The sequence below is a fragment of the Dama dama genome, chromosome 3 (genome assembly GCF_033118175.1).
Source record: "Dama dama isolate Ldn47 chromosome 3, ASM3311817v1, whole genome shotgun sequence".
NCBI classification, from domain to species: Eukaryota; Metazoa; Chordata; class Mammalia; order Artiodactyla; family Cervidae; genus Dama; species Dama dama.
Genome location: NC_083683.1, coordinates 24,258,064 through 24,282,752, shown reverse-complemented (window position 1 = coordinate 24,282,752; position 24,689 = coordinate 24,258,064). Strand labels below are relative to the sequence as shown.

General features: G+C 44.6%; 1 protein-coding gene across 1 annotated transcript in view; it reads left to right on the top strand.

Annotated features, from left to right (window-relative positions):
• Positions 1-1,240: 1,240 nt before the first annotated feature.
• E2F7 (E2F transcription factor 7) overlaps positions 1,241-24,689 on the top strand; it is a 37,489-nt gene continuing 14,040 nt past the window's right edge. Inside the window, exons 1-7 of the mRNA XM_061124959.1 lie at positions 1,241-1,449; positions 2,135-2,224; positions 9,840-10,115; positions 11,450-11,618; positions 15,877-16,167; positions 17,334-17,492; positions 18,947-19,081. Coding sequence (XP_060980942.1) covers positions 2,135-2,224; positions 9,840-10,115; positions 11,450-11,618; positions 15,877-16,167; positions 17,334-17,492; positions 18,947-19,081 — 1,120 coding nt within the window. The 5' untranslated portion in view covers positions 1,241-1,449. The remainder of the gene's footprint in view (positions 1,450-2,134; positions 2,225-9,839; positions 10,116-11,449; positions 11,619-15,876; positions 16,168-17,333; positions 17,493-18,946; positions 19,082-24,689) is intronic.

The window sequence follows — 24,689 nt, the reverse complement described above, 5'->3', positions numbered from 1 at the left end:
TGAAGACTAAATGTAACGCTGTATCCTGGAACAGGAAAAAAAAAAAAAAAAAAGGACATTGGATAAAAATTATGGAAAACTGAATGATGACTTTAGTTAAAAATAATATAGCAATATTGGTTCATTAGTTTGAGTAAACTCCGGGAGTTGGTGATGGATAGGGAGACCTAGCGTGCTGCTATTCATGGGGTCGCAAAGAGTCGGACACGACTGAGCGACTGAACTGAACTGAACTGAACTGAACTTAATTAAAACAAATTTTAAAATGTTAACGAACAGATGAAACCGGGTGCCCGCTGTCTGGGAATTTCCTCTACTATCTTCTCAATGTTTCTATAATTTCAAGCTGCTTTTAACAGCCACGCCTATTAATACACACACAACACACACACACACACACACACACCTCTATCAATATTCATATTTTAAGTAAGAAACTAAGGTTGAAGGAAGTGAAACATTTCAAACAAATCAGCAATGTTCCTCGATTGTTTCCCAGAATGCTAGTCCATAATGCAAAGAGTTATTTAATAAGGCTAATTATTGGCGATGTTCTGAAAAGGGAACACCACCAAAAAACTTTCCTGGACTTGCAAAGGAAAAGGAAAAAGCAGCTGGTCCTGCTGGCAGTCGAGTTTCCAGGGCTAACTGGCGTGCCATCTGCTTGCCGCCGCAGAGCGTGGTAACCAGGGTTCACGTGTCACTCCAGCGTTCGCGTTAGAAGTCGGCTCAACAAGCCTGGACAATTTCGCGGCCGCGCAGGTTGCCGGGGCTGGGGGTGGCGGCGGCAGCATCCAGAGTGTGTGTATCGTTTTCCCAAACTCCATCTGCTCCCTCGTCCCCGGGCTGTGCCCGCGGTCTCCCCGCGCGGCCAGCCGAGGGACGGGCGGGTATTTTGCGCACAACAAAAGAACGCGCGTCTCCTCCCCCCGCCGCCCCACGCCGCCCCTGCCCTCGCTTCCCGCGGCCGCCCGGGCGCGCGTCCCCGGGAGCAATCGGCTCCCGGGCCCGAGGTTTCCAGGTACCCGGAAGGGGAGGGGGCGAGGCGGCCACAATTGGGCGAGTGAGGCCGAAACGCGCGCCCAGGAGCGCCAAGACGCGGAGGGCGGCGAGCCCGGGCCGTGCCGCCGCGCGATTGGCCGGGGCCGCCCTGCCGGCCGCCGCTGATTGGCGGATGCTCGAATTCGGTCTCAAGGCGCCAGAGGAGGTGTTTTAGCGGGGACCGCGGTCCAGGGCAGGAGTCGCGCTCGGCGGGCCGGGACGCTGGCGCTCCGCGAACGGCACGGGGTCCCCGCCAGCGAAGGGTGCTTGGAGCGGGGAGCTGCTCGCCTAGCTTTCCCCGCCCGATGTCGCCGTCCAGCTGCTGATCGAGTCCCCCAGCTGATCCCGCTCCACTGTGGGGCTGCGGAGGTCCCGGGAGAGGCAGGAAGGCTCCTTCGCAGAGTGGGAGTAAGTAGCGCTGGCAGGGAGGCGGGAACTGGGGGGAAAGGGGACCCTGCGGCTGCGGCTACCAGTCTGCCACCCCTCCCCACCCCGGCTGGCGGGGAATCGAGGCTTTGCTGCCTCTGGACCAGGCGTGCGTGGGGTGTCTGGGCTCCAGCTCGCCCTCTGGCCGGGCGGTAGAGAGAGGACCTGCCCAACCTCGGGAGCTAGGGGTTTCATTGCAAGAGTTTATCTTTGGGGTCTGCTCGGAGGCCTGGGAAGGGACTGCGCTAGGCACTGAGTGGGTTAGGTCTAGCGATCAGGTTTCCTTCCCCCCATTCAAACCCCCGTCAAAGCCGAATTCCTCCCAGTTCTTTGCGCCAAAATTAACTGACCCAGGAGACCCTGTACTTTCTGACAGATTTGCCCTACACCCTCTTGACTTGAAACTTAATTTTGTCCTGTTACTTTTCATTAAAAATTACTATTTTTATCGGGTTTTTTTTTCCTCCCAATTTCAGTCATTGCTAAGCACAGCTTTAAGTGTTTGTGTTCGTTCGTGTGCGTTTTACAGACTTGGGGTAGCCACGACCCTGGAAATTCCCAGGATGAGCTTAGGGAGGGGAAGTTCATGTTCATGAGCGAGTAATAGATATCTCTGTTGACGGAAAGAATATCCAACTGTAAAGTCGTTTTCTAATGTACATTACAGATGGAGGTAAACTGTCTAACACTAAAAGACCTGATCAGCAGGCCGCCCAGACTAGATTTTGCAATTGAAGATGGGGAAAATGCACAAAAGGTAAGTGAACTTAAATACCTTAAGCTCTATCATATTTAGGATGGTAATGTCTAATTCAGTTAAGGATTCCAGCATCCCACTTGTATTTGTCTTATAAACATAATTGGTGAACATTTTAGAACTATGCCTTTTTTTTAAGGGAGGAGACATCCAGCCATATCCTTCAGTTTCTCAGTCACTACGTAATGGAAAGAGGCTAGGTTACATGTAATGCTGAAGCAAATTTATGTGAATCAAAGATATGCTAGACACTGCAGTCAAAAGACTGTAATACTTATAGTTATCAAGAGTAGAATTAATGCATTAGTGCAAATGAACTTACAAAACAGGCTCACAGACTTCCAATAGGAGCTTATGGTTGGGGGTGTAGGGAGAAGGAAGTATTTAGGGAGTTTGGGATGGACAGGAACACAGTGCTATATTTAAAGCAGATAACCAACAAGGACCTACTGTATAGCACAGGGAACTCTGCTCAATGTTATGTGGCAGCCTGGCTGGGAGGGGAGTTTGGGGGAGAAGGGATACATGTGTATGTATGGCTGAGTCCCTTTGCTATTCACCTGAAACTCTCACAGCATTTTTTGTTAATCAGTTATACCCAAAACAAAATTTTTTAAAAAAGTAGAATTAGCTAATGCTGGTCAGAAATGTTAAGTCTCAGTTCCCAGGAAAACTCTATGTGCTAGATTATTAAAGTATAGAGAGATGTTCTTCATACTGATGAACCAGCTCCTAGAGGCTGTCCCATCTTCCCAAGAGCATGAGCAGGGCCTCCCGATAAAGTGAATATTCACCAAGACTGAATATTTTCAGCACTCCTGCTGGTTATGCACTGAGCCGTCCCCTTGTGGTTTTGCATGCCTTGTAATTTGTAAGACAGTGGGGCTGTGTTCAAGAAACATTACGAAGTAACCAACCATAGCAGTGTCTAAACAGGACTCGTGTCATCACAATGCCCTTGCCAGCCAGTGCCCTACTGAGTAGGTGGGAAAGCTTGTTAGTAATGAACATCTAAGCATTTTGAGGCAGAGGCAAGTAGATATGACATAGCCAGGTTTAGAAACTTTAAATATCAAACTGAGCACAGCCACTTCCTTAGGCATTGAACTTCTCTCGGGCCCTGAGCTTAATTTTAGGCTTAGTGTCCATCATGAAACTGCCTGACTGCAAAGCACCTGTTATATGGGCCTTTGAGGAATACTTGACAACCATTAATTTTGGATAGGTGAAATTAGATGCTTTTTCATGTATGATTTCCACCCCCCACCCCAGCATTTGATTTATTTTTGTTGCAAAAAGAAGTATACCAAAACATTAATGTTTTTAAAGAGGACTTTTAAAAAATTCCATTTGCCATATGAGACTGGCAATGCCCAGACTTTAGATTATATATTCAGAGTTTTGGTTTTGCAAGTTTCAGAGCAAAACTTTTTGTTTCTCTTCATAATTTGGATGGGACAGCCTTGAAAGAATGTGTATACCTTTAAGGAAGTAAGTAAGTGTTAGTCACTCAGTCATGTCTGACTCTTTGAGACCCGATGGACTGTAGCCCGTCTGGCTCCTCTGTGGGAGTCTCCAGGCAAGAATACTGGAGTGGGTAGCCATTCCCTTCTCTGGGGGCTCTTCCTGACCCGGGGATCAAACCTGGGTCGCCTGCATTGCAGGCGGATTCTTTACCGTCTGAGCCCCCAGGGAAGCCGTGTGTATACCTTTGCACAGAGACAAAGTCAAGGAGGGAGAAAAGGCAAAGTTGGTATCCGCTTCTTTCCTTCCAAGTGGGTGATTTTTTTATCAAGTGCTTTCAACAAGGGTGCTTCTCCTACTCTAGCCCAGTAAGTACTGTGCCTGGCTGAGCTTTCATATGTTAGTGGGTTTAGAGAAAACTACAGATGACTCCATAGAGATTTAGGAAAGTGACTAAAATGTTTGAGATAGAATGCAGGGCTTATTTCACCTGTCAAAGAGATGGCAGAGGAAGAGATCAGTGCTCCAGGAGATGCTCGATGGGGCTTTTATCTCTCTTTTCGCATTGCTGGAAAGGAAAGGAAAGAGGAATTCTAGGGACGCTGAGAATGTGGGATTTGGAGTCAGATCTGGCTTTGAGTTCCTGTTCTACCATTTGTTAGCTCCATAAGCTTGAATAAATTTATTATTCAGTTTTTCAACAAATATTTATGTTCCAGTTGCTGGGGGTACCGTGTTTTAATAAATCTCCTAGCTTCCCTAAGCCTATTTTTTATTTTATGACTTGGAATTAGTAAGTAGACGCTTTTCTCTGGGTGTCTATAAAGCACCCAACAATCCATATTGTTCACCCTTACTCAGTTGAACTGACAGCTCAAAGATAAATATGATGCAGGCCTGGCCCTCAATTACCTCAGAGATGTTTCAGGGGCTCAGATGTAAACTCACCAACTAGCCTGTGATTTTTTAAGTGCTCTAGGAGTGGGAACCAGTTGCCCCAGCAGAACAGAAGAGTAAGAAATAAATTCACAGGGAGTCTAGAGGAAGTTGGAAAGCTTCACTGGGGAGATAATACTTAGGCTGAGGACTTCAGCCTATCCGGGAACAAGAGGAATAAGATGGCCTTTGTAGGCAGAAGAATCATATGAGTCTGTGTGGTGTGGACATTCAAGAAATGTTCAAAATCTCCAGAGTGGCCAGAAGCCAGTGGTACTGCCTGAAACCCCCTGGTGGGTGCCTGGAACAGTGTCCTATGGGTCAGTCAGCATGTAGAGGACTTATCTTTCTTGATGGTCTGATCTTCATTGGTCACAGGCTATAGTACTGCATACTTCTTACCACTCACGGAGAAACTTTTCTTTAAAACATAAAGTTTACTGTGCCCAAGTTGTGAGGTTATAAACAAGACTCTCCTTTTCGGTTGTCCATACTGCATTTAGGAATGACAAAAGAAGAAAAAGGATGGTTTGGGATGAAGGAGTGGACAGGAAAGATTGAGCTTTGGGAGGCCTGTGTGAAGGGGGTGACACTTGAGCCTAGGTCTTGAAGGAATGAATGCTAAGACTTAGGCAAGTGGAAGGGAAGGACACTAGTAAAGAAGTGGAAGCTAACATAGTAAATTTGGGGACCTCACCTAGACTTAGTGGGCATGGCTTTTCTTTGAAGGTCATTCATCTTTTGCATGCTAAGTTGCTTCAGCTGTGTCCAACTCTTTGCAACCCTATGAACTATAGCCCATCGGGCTTCTCTCGCCATGGGATTTTCCAGGCATGAATACTGCAGTGGGCTACCATGCCCTCCTCTAGGGGATCTTCCCAACCCAGGGATCAAGCTCAAAAGAAGGTGAGTTCAACTCGAAGCATTTATTTATACCCGTGTGCTTACAGGTAAATAAATAAATATGTGCAAGAGGCAGTTGGTTGCCTGATTTGGGAATTCATGGAAGGTTCTAGCCAGATACAAACTTGGGACTTATCAAATACATGTTGGTTTTAAAGCCATGAGTGGGTGAGCTGCCCTGGAGAGCAAATAGGGAAGTGTGGAGGGCTGAGGTTTCTAAGAGCAGAAAACGAGGAGCCTGTGAAGGAGGCTGAGAAGGAACAGTCACAAATAGAAAGAGAACCAAGAGAGAAAAAGTGCTAGCTCAGAAGGACTGAGAATTTTATAAAGCAAATAGTCTTAACTGTAGCAGTGAGGTCAAATGCAGTTGACTTGTCACCTAAGATGTGATCTAAACGAGAGCAGTGAATAAGAGCAGACTGGTGGTTTCAGAAACCCCGAGAGATGGGCAGGGGAAAGTCCTGGGTGCAGATTACTCATTCTGGAACATGTGCTCTGAAGGAGAGGAGCATGTGTCAATGACTAGGAGACATCTCCGGATGTGCCTGTCATATTTGCAATGAGTCTTAAAGAGTAGTTGGGTTTCAGCGGGCAGAGCTTAGCCTATGGAAGCAACGTGATGGTGTGAGCAGCAGTTCAGATGTGATAAGAGGCGGGACAGGCTTGAAGAAACACGAGTGGACTGTTCATGCAAAATGTAGGACATGCATGAAGTGGGACTGGAAAAGAGGTTGGCACAGTATCACCAGGGGCCTTGAACGGGCTGCTGCTAACATGATCAAGGCTGCATCTGAGAGAGAAGCAAGGTCATTTCCAGGGTGTGGCAGCTTTTTCCTGGCAAGCAGATCTGACGTGGAGATTAGCGGACAGGTGGTGTAAAGAGTGCCCTGGGGACGGTGCCCATTTAAGGAACAAGAAGGCAGCAGAATGAGACAGCGGGTGGAGTGGAGCAGTAATTGATCAGTCTCCGTGGAAGTCGGGTTCACCCTGAGGGAAGCTCTGGGATGAACCCCCTGGAGTGGTTCTGAGTCTGGGCAAGAGGACCAGGCTTCTCCATGTCGGTGTGGCCTCTCCCAGCCCCTGAGGATGGTCCTGGTCTCTCGGGAAGGGGTGTGTCCTGGGTGAGTCGGTCCTCTTCAGTCAAAGCATGAAGATGCTTATTGTTGGCATTAGTCCAGCAGCTGGGGAAATAAGGCATTCATTCCTCAAGAGAGCTGGGTACACCCCAGTGTCCACTGCATGGCTGGGCAGCCTTGCTGGAAAGCCTTGGAGATAGGTACTTTGGTCTGAACCCCTTATTTTATAGATCCGGAAACTTGAGTCCAGACAAAACCAACACTTTGTCCAGTATCAACAAAATACAGAGTGGAGCCCAAAACCAGGTTTCTCAATCCAGTCGCTTCCTCCACCTTCCACAGCGTCAGGATTTGGGGATGGACAGACGGATGGAGCACAGTGTGATTAGGTTGCAACTGACTTTCTGCCCACCTGAGACCTCAAAACAATTTTCTGTCTTATTTTCTATTGATGTAGAGGTGTGGTAACGATCGTAACCTCCCACGTGACCTGACTCCCCTCCTACTTACCCAGGGATTGAACTTGGGTCTCCAGCATTGCAGGCAGATTCTTTACCATCTGAGCCATCAAGGAAGCCCCAAGTATTACTTAAACTGTAGTGAAAATATATCAAAGTGCTAGAGGAAATAATTGATCTGAATTGCTCCTCAGTAGGGAAAAGTAGGAGGAGCTCAGTGTTCCTCGGAAGACAGCTACCACGGAGGCAGTGGAGAAGGAGGAAGACTCTCTGCACCTCCGCAAGCCTGGACCACGCCCTCCACCATGGGGAGACCTTTTAAAATAACTCGATAATCAAAGCCCGTTGTTCCTTTTGCACCTATGAGGGGCAAGGCATTGTGCCAAAAATAGTGAAGAATGAGACATGTGGAACTAGCTCCCTGACCTCCAGAGGTGCACAGTCTCCTTAATGAGACAAGACACACGCCCAGGAAGTTAAATAGCAATACGATGTGCTCTGTTCTCTTAGCTCTGAGCTCAAGGATGGAAGGTAATAAAGAACGAGAAAGTTGGGGAAGAGAATAGCTAAGTTTTATTGAGTGCTCACTATATGCCAGGAACTATTCTCATAACTCTAGAGATCAGTATTTTTATGAACTCTTTCAGTTGAGAGAATTAAAATACAGTGAGGAGAAGGAAATTGCCTGCACTCACCCTGCTGATGAGCTGGCCCTACCAGCCTGCATGCAGAACTGCTACCCATGCCGCCTCGCCATAGATGTTTGTGGGGATCAGTGGCCTGCTGGGTACCCTGGAGCTTCGAAAAAGATAACTCCATCCCAATTCATACTCCAAACAAGCTTATTTCTAGATGCAGAATTTCAGAAACTTGGACGCAGGAATTCAGAAAATGTTATCAGCTATTTCTTGCCCTACCCATGACTTTTATACTGAATGAGTTTGTATGTGACCTCAGGCAGGGTACCCTCTGTGTGCCTCAGTTTCCTCATCTGTCGGCTTGAAAAATAATAGTACCTAGGTTAGAGGACTGGATGAGGAGTTAGTGGCGTGAAGTGCACGGAACAGTACATCCCTGGTGGCCCAGTGGTTAAGAATCCACCTGCCAGTGCCAGGGACATGGGTTCGATCCCTGATCTGGGAAGATTCCACACGCCACGGGGCAGCTGAACCTGTGCCCCACCACTGCCAAGGCCACCTGCTCTAGAGCCTGTGTGCTACAACCAGACAGGCCACTGCACTGAGAAGCCCGCTCGCTGCAACTCGAGAAAGCCCAGGCGTAGGAACAAAGATACCGTGCAGCCAAAAAAAAAAAAAAAAGTGCATGAAACAGGTATTGTCTGTAGCACATAATATGCACTCAGTACTTTCCCTTGAGAGTTCTCCTGTGGAAGACTCATCAGAATTGCACCCTGGCAGGGACTTGTTAAGAGATCTGAGGAGATACAGGCTGCATGCTGACTGCTGCGGTGGTATGAGAAATTGTCACCCCCATCTCCGCTCCCTTCCCGTTAGCCTAGGACAGAACTCACTCACCATGGCTAGCTGGCAGCTTCCACTGATCCAAGGAACAAGAGATGGCCTGCTACCATGAATTCCAGTTTCTCCCAAACAATTCTTTTTCCCTTTCCACTTGTTGCTCATTTATAGGAAAACACTTTTTTAAAACCGCTTCTCAGCCAAAATCTAAGCATGCAGTAAGCCATAGAGTGATATTGTGTACAGGAATATCAAATATGCAACTCATCCACCTTGCTAATTATGTCAGGCACAATTGCCTGGAGGTGAATTCAACTATGGGAAGGGCAGAATCTTTTCTGGTTTTGAATGGCAAATCTTATTCTGCAGGAAAGATATTCATTTCAGAAACTAACTTCATAGTTTCAAATGTGAGTTCTGAGTACTCAGTCCTTTTTCTTAATGGATTAGCGGACCCATCATTAATCTTTTCTTATAATTAGCTAAGACATTTTACTTAAAGTTATGGTCTAGGGAAAGGTGCTAGTCCACAAACTTCTATCAAGCTGCAAAAAATCAATAGCAGAACTTGAGAGTTTAGCATTCAGAGACCTCTGTAGTAATTGGATCTTGCCCCTATAACATCTAAGCCTGTGATCAGTGGCCTCTTGTTAGACAAGCTATAGGTTGGGTTGAGTGGCAAACTCAAGGGGAGAGTCACATGTGATGGGAGTTGCGTGTGGGTCCTATGAAGGAAGACCTTGTATCAGCCTGTGGGAGTTTGGAAGTGCCTTCAGCAAGGGTAGTTTGAGAAGCAGCACTCTAGGGGAGGGACCATACATTGCCGGATGGTTTGAAATGTGGCCTTCTGTGGATGCCCTTCCATTAACTGCTGTGTTAGCACTGGTGAACACTCAACAGAAACATAATCACTCTTCACTAGTTAGTGCAAACTTGTGAATAGTGTTTTAAAAATACGTCACTGAGAAGCAATATGGACGCAACCCACATTGGCCCTTATTGTCATCCCCGACTCTTATAAACATTCACCAGTGACAGATACTCTCATGCCTTCTTTCACACAGATGCCGTGAAAAATGTTTAAAAGGAGTAGCCAATTATAATCAGTTTCTCATTGGAACCACCTTTTGATTCCCATGGATCCTTCTGTTTGTCTTCTTTCGTCCTGATATTTTTCAGCCCTGGACGTGTGGTCTGTTTGCAGTTTCTTGTCTTAGTGAATGATGGGATCAAGGTGCACTCTTAGCTGACACCTGCCCTTTCTCATTTTTGCTAAAAGGTCTTTTTTTTTTTTTAATAGGAAAATATATTTGTTGATCTCTCAAGGATGGCCCCAAAGACGCCAATAAAAAATGAGCCAATTGACTTGTCAAAGCAAAAAATCTTCACTCCAGAAAGAAATCCCATCACTCCGGTTAAGCTTGCTGACAGACAGCAGGCAGAACCATGGACGCCCACTGCTAACCTGAAGATGCTCATTAGCGCCGCCAGCCCAGACATAAGAGACCGAGAAAAGAAAAAAGGACTGTTCAGGCCCATTGAGAACAAGGATGATGCGTTTACAGACTCCCTGCAGGTATATAGGCTGTGCCCCTAAGGGCTTTCATAGAATTGAAAATTTTTAACCTAATTATTAAAAAGTCACAGAATTCTTAACTTTTTGGTTGCTATTGAGTTGAAAGCACTCTTCTACTTAATCCTTTGATTTATTTACAGCTGAAGTGGGACTCCCAGTCTGTCTCATTTTTCATAATGAGTGTTTTGTATTCTTTTCTTCAGGTTTTTTTTTCCTCTCTTTAGCAGTACGAGTTTTTTTAATGATAATTTTTTTTAAGCAATTTAACATTGCTTAAATTATTGCTTAAAAAAGGTATTTAATAATTTTGATTTAATGAAGAAATTTGGATTTTTTAATGCTGCCATGAATTATAATTTTCAGTCTGATTTAGTAATAATCTAAATATTTGTGATTGGGGAAATTTTATCATTCTCCCATGTATGTTTAGTTCACTGGTTTAGTGCTTTAACATTAAGTTGTCTTTAAATTACCTGTCCTGTAGGAACCAGGGCTCTTGAACAAGCAGCGTATATATACATTTTTTAAAAAGTCTTTCTTGGGACTTAAATTGAGCCTTTTTCAAATGTGGGTTGATAAGACAAGGGAACTCATTTAATGTGCTTACAATAAGAAAGAGGAAGGAAGAGGAAGATTTAGCTGTCCTTGTTCAGGTCTATCAACTCTTGGTAAATTGTGAAAAATAAGCTTGGTGACACAGTGCAGGCAAGTCCATCTCAGATTTTCATGTTAACAGGAATTACACAGGATCTTAGGGAAAAATAGCTTCTAATACATCAGGTCTGAGGGAAGGCCGGAGGTTTTTACAGCTGCTGCTGTGATCTGCAGCCTGGTGAGCACACTAGTCTCAAGGGTATAGCAACCTGTAAATTATTGCGTTGTTCACTTTTTAATTTAACCAGTAGACTCAGCCTCAGGGCTTCCATGGTGGCTCAGATGGCAAAGAATCTACCTGCAATACAGGAGACCTGGGTTTGATCCCTGGGTCGGGAAGATCCTCTGAAGACGGGAATGGCAACCCACTCCAGTATTCTTGCCTGGAGAATCCCATGGACAGAGGAGGCTGGGGGGCTGCAGTCCCTGGGGTTGCAGAGTCAGACACGACAGCGACTAACACACAGGCAGAGACTCAGCCTCAAATCACAAAGGAGGAGGAGTTCCGTTCAGAGAAAGCAGTAGGTAAAAGGTTAAGGAAATTGGATCAGGAAGAGTATTTTAACAAGAATCTGGGATGGTAAGGATGAGGATGGGGATGCGGTCCCTCCCACTGCAATCTCTCCTTCAGGATGCTAACCGTGACATCTCCCCACCTCCCCTCACTCTGCCCTCTGTAGCTTGATGTTGTAGATGACAGTGCTGTGGATGAGTTTGAAAAGCAAAGGCCAAGCAGAAAACAGAAAAGTTTAGGACTCCTGTGCCAGAAGTTTCTAGCTCGCTATCCAAGTTACCCTCTGTCAACTGAAAAAACTACCATCTCCCTGGATGAAGTTGCTGTCAGTCTCGGTATGTATCATGGGATCACCTGGAGGCCTGTCTCCAGGTATGGTGGGAAATTGAGTCCTCGGGCAAGCCCAAGGCTCCAGATCGCCTCCTCTACTACGTAAAGAGCAGGCCCTCCAAAAGAGTGAGGACAGAGGAGCAGGTAGAGTTTTTCTTCTGTCGTTACCATCATGCATAGAATCCCAGGGAGCCTTCTAGGCCTGAGGGTCAAACAAATATTTGGTTTCTTTAACCTCAAAAAATGTGTTTGCAAAAGACTCACGTTACAAATTAATAGCTAACACCTTAATTCTATCTTATTTCAGACAGACTCAAAAGATTTTTAGAAATATCCTGCTGTTTATTTTTTTTTTAATGTTTCTAAGAGTTCAGAACTGCTATTATTTCTGTTACAAAGCCAAATTTGAAAGCAAGAGAGTTATGTTTGAAGCCCTGTACTGTGACCTTCACAGCAAGTCTGCCCAACTAGAAAAAGCACATCTGGATATAATTCAAACAGCTAAGCCTTATAACAAAGAGGAATACATCCATCCACATGGTGTGACTGGGTGTCATGTACAGTGGTGTCTGGGCTATAAATATGCAGGCAGCTGATCCAAGTAGAGACTCCTAGTGGACATGGATTGCAGTTAGTTTCACAAGGAACGTACTGTTGACGATGAATAAGTAGAAATCACAATGATTTGAAGATGTCAGAGTGTCGCCTTAACAAATTAGGACAATTTACATATAAGGAAAAAAAAGTCTGAAAGAAGTCAGCCCAGTAGTCTTTATGAGCCTGGAGGAGGGCATGGCAACCCACTTCAGGATTCTTGCCTGGAGAATCCCATGGACGGAGGAGCCTGGGAGGTCCTTCGGGTTGCAAAGAGTCAGACACGACGGAAGCGACCTGACGCGCACGCACGCACGCACGCAAGGCTTTATGACAGATTATACTTTTAGTTGGTTTATTAGTTCTGTATCTTCCCATAGCCCTAAGAATGTGGCTCAGTTGATCCTTGTCAATCTGAATTATTCAAACGGATGGTTAAAGAGATTTGCTGGAAATTGAAGTAATAAGGAGCCAGTGGTTGCGATGGGAATACCGTGGGCTGGACTTTGGGTAAGACAGAACTGGATTTTGAAGCCCAGCTTTCTAATGTATAGACTGAGAGAGATTTAAAAAGTTAATTAATCTTTTCTCAGTCATAGCGTAGAAACCAGAGCACCTACCTTGCAGAAACTTAGAAAAGTTAGGAGTCATATCAGTAACATGCCCAGCTCAGGGCCTGGCTTAGTAACTTATTGCTCCATGGAACTATTTCTACTCAGCTGTTATGAGAGGTTCCCCCTGCCCACTTCCACAACCCTCAAGCTGTCCTGTCAACCTGTACAGCCAGGAAGAGGAAGCAGAGGGCTTTGACAGGGGAGCTGTTTCAGAACCCAGGAATAGGGTACAGTATTCTGGCTCTGGTAGCAATGAAACGAGATGTGAGCCAGCTGGACAGAAGCTTGGTGTAGGCATAGCTGAGGCACTGGGTCCTAGAAACTAGTCTGAAGAGGTTAAGGGTAAAAGAACAGATCATGCAATGCCTTTCTCATTGGGTTCCTCTATACACCCACCCCTTATCAAGAGATCTTGCTGATATCAAAGCAGAAGAAAACAGATTAGATGTTGGAAGGCTGCCTTACAGGTCCCAGGGAGGTCAGGAGAGTAGACTCCTGCTCTCATAGGGCTGTGGGTCTCCTGTTATAACCGTCTGGAGCAGAAGTCCAAGGCTTTTGCAACAACTTCCTACTGTGTCATGATTTTCCAGGCCTGCCAAATGAACTTTCTGTCTCTCTTCATGTGAGATAAGACGGGGTCCCTTCCTAGAAGCTATTTCCAGGGTAACCATCTCCTTGATTGAGTCTAAATTCCTGGCTCTATCCCAGGTCACAAGCTGTAAGACCAGATTTTAACCAAGGACCTGCAGAGCATTCAAATTGCACTGTTTCCCAGTTTCTGCTCTCATGTAGATTTGATAACTGATATTACAGGTAAGACGTTAAAGGGAATGACTTTAGTAAATGGAAAATTACACAGCCTAGGAAAATTTACTGGGCTGAGATGCTCTTGATAAGCTCTGTGGGGCATAGGGAAGCGTGGTAACAATGAGTAAAGGCTTGCGGGCATAACCAATGCCATGACTAGGATGAATAGGATTGCCTTGAAGACAAAAGGAAAAGAAGGCTCAGTGCCAGGGACAGTCTTTCTGACAGAGCAAGCTGCAGGACTTGAGGTCTGTGAAATGCAACTGTTAGATGCACCCAGACAGTGGACAGCTAAACTCAATCCAGGTTGCAAAAGCGAGTGATCAGTCAGGCAGCACACCTATTGTGCATGTCAAGCGGTATCTTAACTGTCTAAGTGGTTCGAATCGTCCTTTTATTTCTTATTTCTTCCTTTATTTCTTGGGATGTCTAGCCGCTAGATGGAGACTTAACAGCTCCTGTCTAATACAAAATAACAAAACAGGCGGGCATATGGCTGGCCCTGGGGTGTCTCAGTTGCATTCACATGACATTTCTAATGGGAAGGTTTATGGCGAGTTACGCTCTAAACAAGATGTGTTAATATATGGAAACAGACTGGACTCAAGGCCCAGGCAGATCTGGACAAGGGGCTGCTGACTGTCTTGCCAGCACCGTCCAGCAGGCATCTGGCAGCAGAGCCGGAGCTTTTGGAGGGTGAAGAGCCTTTCAGGGTCATGAGCTGAAATGTTCTGATTGACTGTGAAATGCCTCTTCAAGCGGGGATAGCACTTCCTCTCAGCTCCACAGTTTTCTTGTAATCTGGTCTACTTCTTGTGTTAAGTCTTTGTAAAGCCAAGAGCTGCATACCCTGAGTCTGCTCTGATTATACAACAGCTGTTGGCAAGCGAATGGGAAGAAGGCATTTTTGTTGCTGGGCCCTTTTGTTTGGAGATGCCTGGCAGCATTTGTTACGGATACTTAGGCAAGAGCAAGAAGGGCCAGTGAGTCCCAAAAGCCTAAGTGTCTATTGCATAACAGGATGAGACACAGATGGGAGGTTTAAAAAATCTGTTTCTACTGTCACCTTGAATGCCAGCAGGAATTTTAGATATCTCCAGCACCACACAGGGCGTACTTACAAAATAATATACAAAGAGCAGATAAATTAACACCTGTCAGAATCCCTTTAAGTTTATTGTCACACTGAATCCTCCTCATTTTGTGAGATAAATACCCAGGCACAGAAAGAGTATGTAACTTCCAGGCTCACCCAACTAGTAAGGGATAACACAGGGAATCCAGTCCAGGCAGTCTGACCCTGAAGACCCCACACTTAACCCATGGAAATATTTTTAGTAAATTCAATAGACTGCTCGTAATCCTGGATATTTAGGGAGTGCTGCGTGAGTGGGTAGGGAATCCGTGAGCTGGCTGGTCAGCCTGTGCAGGAGTTTCTGTGCTCCTCTTTTGGGCTGTGAGGCAGGACACGGGGTGTGAGAGCCCGGGGGATTGTCCGTGGCTGTGACGGGCACGCGGAGACCTGTACGTGCCAGCCCCGGCCCTGGCTTCCGCCTGCACCCTGAGGAGGGTGTCCAAGCTCTTGACTCCTAAGTTTCCAGCACAAAATAGGAAACAGAATATTTACCATCTGTGTTCCCTACTGGCCATTACAAGAATTAACAGGGTAATTTTTTCACATCATTCAAACTCCAGGAAGGAGAGTATGGTCCAATAATGAGGTTACAGTTATTGGACACAGTTTTATAGTCTGTATAATTAGGACTAACTACAAGTCAAAATCAACCGTCCAACCTTCATCAAGCATTTATTACTATGATGCATATTGCTCAATCCCACCAGTTTTAACATGTTGAAATGTTCATGTGGTTTGCCTAACAGGTTCAAAGAAAAGTTGCTCTCCTATTTATGTAATACAGATGGAACTATCATCCATCTCAAGGTGGATGTTTACCCTAGATCTTATCAAGAGTTGGATCCCAAGAAGAAAAAAGAAAAATAATTTCTGTTGCTTGCATTCTCATAGGATGAATTTGTTGAGCAATTACATTTGCTGGGCAAAGCATCACACAAAATAGTTCACAGACAAGGCCCAAGCCTTCAAGGAATTTATACTCATAAATGTTCTTTGGGGCTTCCCTGGTGGTCCAGTGGTTAAAATTCTGTGCTTCCACTGCAGGGGACCCAGATTTGATCCCAGATCAGGGAAGTTCAGCATGACAATGGTTGGCTTCTATTTTTCAAACAGGCGTTGAAAGGAGACGCATCTATGACATTGTAAACGTGCTGGAGTCGTTGCATCTGGTCAGCCGGGTGGCCAAGAATCAGTACGACTGGCATGGTAGGCACAGCCTGCCCAAAACCCTGAGGAACCTCCAGAGATTAGGAGAAGAGCAGAAATATGAGGAGCAGATGGCACACCTCCAGCAGAAAGAGCTCGACCTGATAGATTATAAATTCGGAGAACGCAGAAGAGATGGCTGTCCCGATTCCCAAGATCCACAGTTACTGGATTTCTCCGAAGCAGACTACCCATCCTGTGAGTCCCCTGGGCCCACACCGGTCTCTTCTGAAGATGGGGAGGGCCAGATGGGCCACCCTGGAGGCATGTGGCTTCTCGGAATCTCTCATGGAGACGGGCAGACAGATGGCTTCCCAACTGGGCTACCCACTCCACCTCATGGGAAACCTGTCTAGCGGCAGTTTCATTGGTGTCTGGTGTGTTTGGATCATAGGTGGCGAGTAGTGTTCCAGTTTCAGATTGACAGTCCCACACTGCTGCCTGTTTGTGAGCCCTTAAGGAAAATTTACTTGGAAAGAATTTCTCTCTTCAAGAGTCTATTTGTTTCATTATATGTTGGAGTGGACGACTTAGAAAAGAACCCAATTTGCAGGAAATGCTGATGAGGAAGACAGACAACCTTTCATTTGATGCTGAATTTTTCTTACTTATATTGTATTACATTGTTCTCCCCGCTCCTAGCTGCTGTGTATGCTGTCCTTCTTTGATCTTTATTCTCACCCTAATCCTCCTTGCTAAGCTGATAAAGTGCAAATGTTCCTTATGTTTCACTTGCAAATATAAGAAATAGATATGGAAGGGTGGGCCTGGCTGTCATTCCATTCACTACTTCATGCCTTTAATTTCACCCTATGAACCAGTCTTTATCCAAATAACCAGAGGAGACAGCCATCTGTCGGGGATGATTTGCCTGTCATCTATGGCAACACACGTCTAAGCAATGTCTCTTGCTTACTTATTGTTTATTTCTTTAACTTATTTCCAAAATGCAATGGAAGAGGTGGGCACCTCCTATGTGGATGGTGTATTCTAGCTCTTGTGGGCTCAGAGAAATACAAGTGGAGTCCTTGCCTTTGAGGGAAGAGTTGATGTTTCCTGATCCCCACTCTATCCTTTCACCCTTCTACTTTAATCTTTTCCAAAATTGCTTCATAGATTCTATTCAGTGGAGTATAAGTATAAAGCATTTCAGAATTTATACCAACTATAGAATAATTTTAGGACCCGAAAAAAAATCTATCTTATTTCTTTATGAACCATCTTTTTGTGATGTGTGGCCAAGTGGTGATCAAAAGTGATCTCTCCATCTGCTAACAGAGTTAGAGAGGTCTGGCAAACTACAAGTACAATCTTTCTTGTGGTAGATTATGTGTTCTGATGCTTTTGTTTCATTCCCTTTGTAGCATCTGCAAACAGTCGGAAAGACAAGTCTCTGAGAATTATGAGCCAGAAGTTTGTCATGCTGTTCCTGGTCTCCAAAACCAAGATAGTTACTCTTGATGTGGCTGCCAAAATACTGATAGAAGAAAGCCAAGATACGCCAGACCATAGTAAATTTAAAAGTAAGCATCTTCACTCAAATCCACTTAACACAGAAAGGGTGGGGTTTCATCAGTTGATGTTTGCAGCTTTGGAGATTTTTTAGCAAATTATTTTGTTGAGATGTGCACTCCTTCTTGCCTTCTTTAAGCTTCTTGGTGCTGTGAGAGGTAAGTTGATCACATCCTAGAATTCCTGTGAAAGTTCTGCCTGATGCCTTTTCCTCGGCAGAGTGGATGCTGGAGGCAGAATGGCATCCCACAGATGCATGTCAGGGAGGGTGTCAGAGGCTTTGAGTTTCTCTTTAGCATCGCTGCATCCAAGATGGAATGTCTGAGTTTTCTTTCCCTTTTTTCCTCACCCCCCGCATACTCTTCTGATGGGTGGACATGAAAGTTGTCTACAGGTAAGAACCAGAAGAACAGCAGGGGAGGGGGTGGGGGGAGCGGTGGGACATGGATGCTGGACAGGAGAGTGTTTGAGTTTCACACCCAGAACATCTTCCTTTTCCTCCAGGCCTGGGTCCTGAGCCAGAGACCCTGGCTGCTGGTAGCTCATTCAAGTCCTGGAAACCGTGAATTCAACATTCTCTAGCTTTTGTCTGTTTCCAGCTGGAAGTATAGCCACCCTGTGGGAGAAAGGACTAAATAAAATCCAATTCTATCAGGATTGGGAAGAATACTGCATCTGGGGTGAACTTGAGGTTTCAGGCCGATAACCAGAGCCCTCTGCTTATCCTAGCCCTGAGTTCAAGTGGCTCTCCTCCCTGCAAGTTGACTTCTTGGGTAGAGCTTACTTTGTGGGCATCGTCCTGCCCGTCTAATGTGTTACCGCCCGCCCCTCTGGATTCCTCCTCCAGCGCATGCATTTTCAAATGTCTCTCCCTGAACCTCTCGGACTCAGGGCGTGCCCACCCAGCCCTGCCCCACTGGGTGTCCGCCAGGGCGAGAGGCGAGGCGCTGACTGTCTTCAGCACAGTCGTACCGCGTGACCGCAAGCCCCGGACAGCCTGCGTGCCGGCAGTGCAGCCTCGCCGGGAGCTCCAGGGAGCCCTGTCACTGTCACAGCCCAGCTGCCTGGGAGAGCGGGTGCCCCGGTCTCCTGCGGGGAGAGACTCCAGGCAAGCTTCTGACAAGCCACGGATCAGAATGACGTTTCCTAAAGCCTTTAATTACAGCCCGTTTGCCTCCCTTGGTGTTTTTGCAATCACAGTGATCCCAGCTTGTCACCAGGTGCCTCTGGTAGGAAGCGTGAAGCTGTGAAAGCATAAGGACGCCCTGACCTTCGCTGAGTGGGGTGATCAGACACTGAAATCCTGAGTGATTTCACGCGGGAGCCACTGGCCTCTCATGCTACGCCACTGCTCTCTGCTGGAGGCTGCTTTGGTGGCTGAGAAAGTGACCCGTCACACAAACTAAGGGAGTGATGTCCCGGACCGAGGTATGGTGTGACCGCAACTGTTTTTTATGTCTTCAAGCAAAGGTACGACGCCTCTATGACATAGCCAATGTGCTGACCAGCTTGGCGCTGATAAAGAAAGTGCATGTCACGGAAGATCGAGGCCGGAAACCTGCCTTCAAGTGGATCGGCCCTGTGGATTTCAGTTCCACAGGTAAGGCATGGTGTTGCTCGAGACCATCTCATGCATAATCCCCAGTTGCTGTTTCGAAGCGTACACCTACCACATGGTGAGATTGATCTTCACCTTCATCTCCCATCACCCACGTCACATTCAAAATTAGACTCATGCCGCCAGCCTGGGAACAGTGAGCCTTAGTCTACAAGTGATTATGCTGGCAGCTCACACACAGAGAGCTTAGAACCTGGCAGTTTCTGAAACTATTAAATTACAGCTCATTGGCTTTTTTTTAATTTCATTTCAAAATTCCTGGGAGTTTGGGCCTGAGGATTAAAAATAATGTTTCATTTTAACAGGTTTTTGGTTTTTTTTTTTAATTTTAAAAATGATGCTTCTTATGAACTCTGGTTGTTTCTGCATTAGCAGAATAAAACATTGTTTTTCTTTGAAATTCCAGATAATGTAAAAATTATATCAGTTACTGTCACAAAACTCATAGTTGGTAAGATGACACCTAAACATAGTGTGGATGTAATGAACACCTTTTCTGTAATTTATTTAAAACGTCGCAAGTGTCATAATTTTACTCAATTAGAGCAAAAGAGGGTATTATCTTCTACTTACTTTACAGGTAGTATTTGTGCAACTGGGGACTGGATCTTTCTGCACCAGCTACTTATGTATAGCTATACTGCCTGGAAAAAAGCCATTAAAGTTATTTTTAAATTGCCCTTTCAATGTTAGTCTTATTATAAAATTCCTGCACTTAACCCAGGCTTATAAAAGATATAGCTCTCTACCTCACTTTGTAACACATTATTCACTTAGAAACTAGATGAAGCCACTTACAACCAAGTATAATTAATTCAGCAAGTACTTACTGCATGTGAACTATGCAGGCAAAGTTCATTTTATTGCACTGAGCAGGTAATGCATTTTTTCACAAATTGAACATTTGTGGCAACTGTGTGTTATCAGGTGATGCTTAGTATTTTTTAGCAATGATGTATTTTTTAACTTAGCTATGTACACTATTTAGATATGATGCTTTTGCACAATACAATGTAGCATAAACCTAGCTTTAATATGCACTGGAAAACAAATTCATGTGACTCGTCTTATTGCAGTGGCCTAGAACCAAACCCACAATATCTCTGAGCATTGCCTTTAGTAATGCCAAGGAAAACTCAGAGACTTTATGATACAGTCCCTGCCAGTATGAAATGTACAACTTTGCCACTTTCTATTCCTGTTTTTGGCTTATCCTTGGGTTTTCACCAGTGAAGCTCTCTTCCCTGTTTCAACATAAAATATTCTACTCAGCCTTCAATCTGGCTCAAATGTCAGCTCTTTCATGAAGTTTTCCCCAATTACTTCTTGCTTCAGAGCAAGAAGTGTCTCATCTGAACGACTGTAATTTAGTATCTTGACATTATACCTGGGAATGATATCATGGTATTGTCCCTGCTGTATACATTTGAGGCAGACACAGTTTTTATTCACCTTTGATTAAACCCTAGTGTCCAGACCAGTGCCTTATGCACTTCAGTTGGTTAATGAGCTTTACTGAGGGTGTATAATTAATATACCTTTGAAAATCAGAGAATTCTTAAGCACTGCATATGATAGTACTGGCTCTGTAGGAATTCAGAGATGATATGGGTTAAGTTCTGATGGACTGTTAGGTTTTGGAGGGATGGAGAGCTTTTTTTTTTTTTCAGTTGAAGGAACAGATACCTAAGAACATCTCTGGCTTGTGTCAGAGAACTCAGGCATCCTGACTTAAGTGGAGGACCTAGGATAGGAATAATGAGAAGTAAGACGTGATCATTTGGGACCACATTTTGGAAAGCCTCAAAAGTTAGGCCAAGAAATCTGTACTAGTGGGTAGAAGTGACAGGGGTCTTTAGATAAAGAGATTAAAAGAGAGGAAGGATTCCAAGTTGGTGGTGTCACTGAGGAAAATAAGATAGCCAGAGAAATGAGCTGGTGTTGAGAAGTCGAGGAGTTTGTGGATTTATATAACCAGTGGGTCAGCCCCTGGGAGCGCTCTGATCTGTCATGGTAGAGAGGACTTGGCCCTAGGTCAGGAACCTCAAATTGAACTTTCTTCCTCTATCCTTCAGAAACCTGGGCCTCCTTTCATATGCCCTATTTCCATTACTGACAGCACCTTTGTCATGAGCCCAACAATTAAATTTGGAACATCAAGTTACCTTTGATTTCATAATTCACTCCCCTTCACTCCTCAATTAGCAATTCACCTCTTTACTCTTTTCTCCCCCACCATCAGGACCTTTCCTTCCTCTTAACAGTTTTATTGAGGTATCATGACATTCAATAAACAGCACCGTGGTTAAAGTTATAGTTTGGTAAGTTCTGCATTGTATGCCTCAGTGAAATAATCACTGCAACCAAAGCAGTTAACCCATCACCCTCCAAAGCCTCCTTCTCTTCCTTTGAATACCTCTCTCCCTTTCCCCACTCCCAGCAACCAATGATCTGCTTTCCTTCACTCGAGACGTGTTTGCACCTTCTAAAATGTTTAATAAGTGAATCACACACAGTCAGTGCTTATTATTGGCAGATTCCGTATTTGCGAATTTACCAACTCCCTAAAATTTATTTGAAACTCCAGAATCAACACACACAGCATTTTCTGAGTCGTTCACAGATTGCAGAGTAGCACAGGGTTTTATTTGCCATTGCGTGTGCTCCCAGCTGAGGTCAGAACAAGGCAGCCCTCTGCCTTCTTGTTTCCCACACTTCCTTCTTTTGACTCATACTGTAAACAAGCATCCTTTTCGTGGTCTTTTCAGTGCCACGTTTTCACGTTTCTGTGGTTTGTGTTGGTGATCTTGCTGTTTAAAATGGTTCCCAAGGGTCATACTGAAACACTGTCTAGTGTTTCTAAGTGCACGAAGGCTGTGCTATATCTTACGGAGAAAATACACACGTTGGAGGAACTTAGTTCCGGCCTGAGTTCCAGTGATTTTGACTGAGTGCAGTGTTAATGGATCAACAAGATGTTCTAAATGTGTCTTAAACAGGCTCATGAAACAGGGTTATGTACTGATCAGTTTATAAACATGTTTTGACCAGAGACTTGCAGAAAACTAACCCTGTATTTCCTTTGGGAGTGATGGTTCAGTATTAACTAATTTAGTGTTCACAGTAACTTTATAGAACTTTACCACAAATAACGACAATCAGCTGTAGTGTGAATACTCTTTTTATCCGACTTCTTTCATTCAGCATAATTATTTTGAGATTAATTGTGTGGTAGTATGTATCGATGGTGTATTCCTTTTTATTGCTGAGGAGTATTCATTGTATGGATATACTGTTCTTTATTCATGCACCTAATAGCGGACTTTTGAATTATTTTCAATTTAGTGCTATTACAAACAGAGCTGACTCATTGGAAAAGACTCTGATGCTGGGAAAGATGGAGGGTGGGAGGAGAAGGTGATGACAGAGGATGAGATGGCTGGGTGGCATCAGTGACTCAGTGGACATGAATTTGAGCAAACTCCGGGAGATAGTTAAGGACAGGGAAGCCTGGTGTGCTGCAGTTTGTGGGCGGCAAAGAGTCAGACATGACTGACTGAACAACAAACAAAGCTGCAATGGATATTCACGTACATGTCTTATATGGAAACATGCTTTCATTCCTCCTTATTAACACCTAGGAGTGGAATAGGTGCATCACATGATAGGTGGATGTTTACGTTTTTGAGAAACTTCCAAGCTGTCTTCCAAAGTAGCTGTGACATTTTACATTCCCACCAGTGGTATATGGGAGTTCTGGGTCAGCCTTAGTTGTAGCTATTCCAATAGGGGTGTAGAGGCATCACTGTTGTTTTACTTCGTGTTTCCCCCATGGTGTTCAGTCCAACCATCTGGTATCATTTGTCTTCTGTTTGATGGGCTTTCTTTAACATTTCCTAGAGTGAAGGTTAGCCAATGGTGAAATCTTCCAGTTGTTGTATGTCTGAGAACATCTTTATTTCACCTATATTTTTGAAAAATATTTTCCTTGGGTAAGGATTCTAGGTTGGAGGGGTTTTTTCCTTTTGGTCCTTTAAAGAACTGGTTCCACTGTCTTCAAGCTTGCATTGTTTCTGACAAGAAATCTACTGTCATCCTGTTCTTCCACACATAATGTGTCTTCTTTTTTCTTCGTTACTTTTTTTTTTTTTCATTTATTTTTATTAGTTGGAGGCTAATTACTTTACAGTATTGTAGTAGTTTTTGTCATACATTGACATGAATCAGCCATGGATTTATATGTATTCCCCATCCCAATCCCCCCCTCCCACCTCTATCTCTTCGTTACTTTTAATATTTTCTTTATAACTGGTTTTAAACAATTTGATTATGTGTGCATTGTTACAGTTTTCTCAGTATCTCTTACTTTGATTTGTTGAGCTTCTTGGATCTATGGATTTAAACTTTTCATCAAGTTTGGTAAATTTCTTGTCACCATTTCTTCTTTCCCCTCTGTCCTTTGACAGCTCTAGTTATACTCATTTTTGGCTGTTTGAAGTGGTCCTGCAGTTCATTGATGTTTTGTTCATTTCTTTTTCTCTTTTCTGTCACCTTGGATAGTGTTTATTGCTCTTTCTTTAAGTTCACAATTTTTTTTCTGCAGGCATGAATTTTTTTCTAAGCTGCCATGCATTTCACCCATGGTATTTTTCCATCTTCAACATTGTAGTTTTAATTGCTAGAAGTTTGACTCGGGCCTTTATAAATTTTTTAAGGTATTTTACTTCTTGGCTGTGCTGGGTCTTCATTGCAGTGCACAGGCTTCTGCGATGGCCTCTTGTTGCAGAACACGGGCTCTAGGGTACGTGGGCTCAGTAGCTATGGCACACAGGCTTAGTTGCTCTGTGGCCTGTGGGAGCTTCCCAGACCAGGGCTCTCACCAGTGTCCCTTGCATTGCAAGGTGGGATTTTAACCTCTGGACCACCAGGGGATCCTGGGCCTTTATAGCTTTGATGTTTCCACTTAACATGTTCAATTTCTTGAATTTGTGGAATACAATTATAATATCTATTTTAATGTGCTTGTCTACTAATTCTATCATCTGAGTCACTTTGAGGTCCATTTCAACTAATTTTTTCTGCTCATTGTGGGTAATATTTCCCTGCTTCTTTGTGTATGATGTAATTTTTAACTGTATGCCATGCATGTGTGCTAAGTTGTTTCAGTCGTGTCCAACTCTTTGCATCCCTATGGACTGCACCCGCTAGGCTCCTCTGTCCATGGGATTCTCTAGGCAAGAAGACATGCCCTCCTCTGGGGGATCTTCCCAACCCCAGGATGGAACACGCATCTTTTATGTCTCCTGCATTGGCAAGTTACCCTAGAGCCACCTGGGAAGCCCGATTGTGTGCCATTATATGTACACTGAGAATTATAAATTGTTATGTGCTAAATAATTCTCTCTTCCTAAAAATGTTCTTGAGCTTTGTTCTCTGATACAGCAGAGTTACTTGGAAACAGTTATCCTTTCAGCTCTTGCTTTTAAGCTTTGTTAGGCGGAACCCACCCCATCAGCAATTAGTCTTGAGTACACCATCCCCTCTACTGAGGCAACACCCTCTTTAGCATTCTAACCAAAGACCACGACGC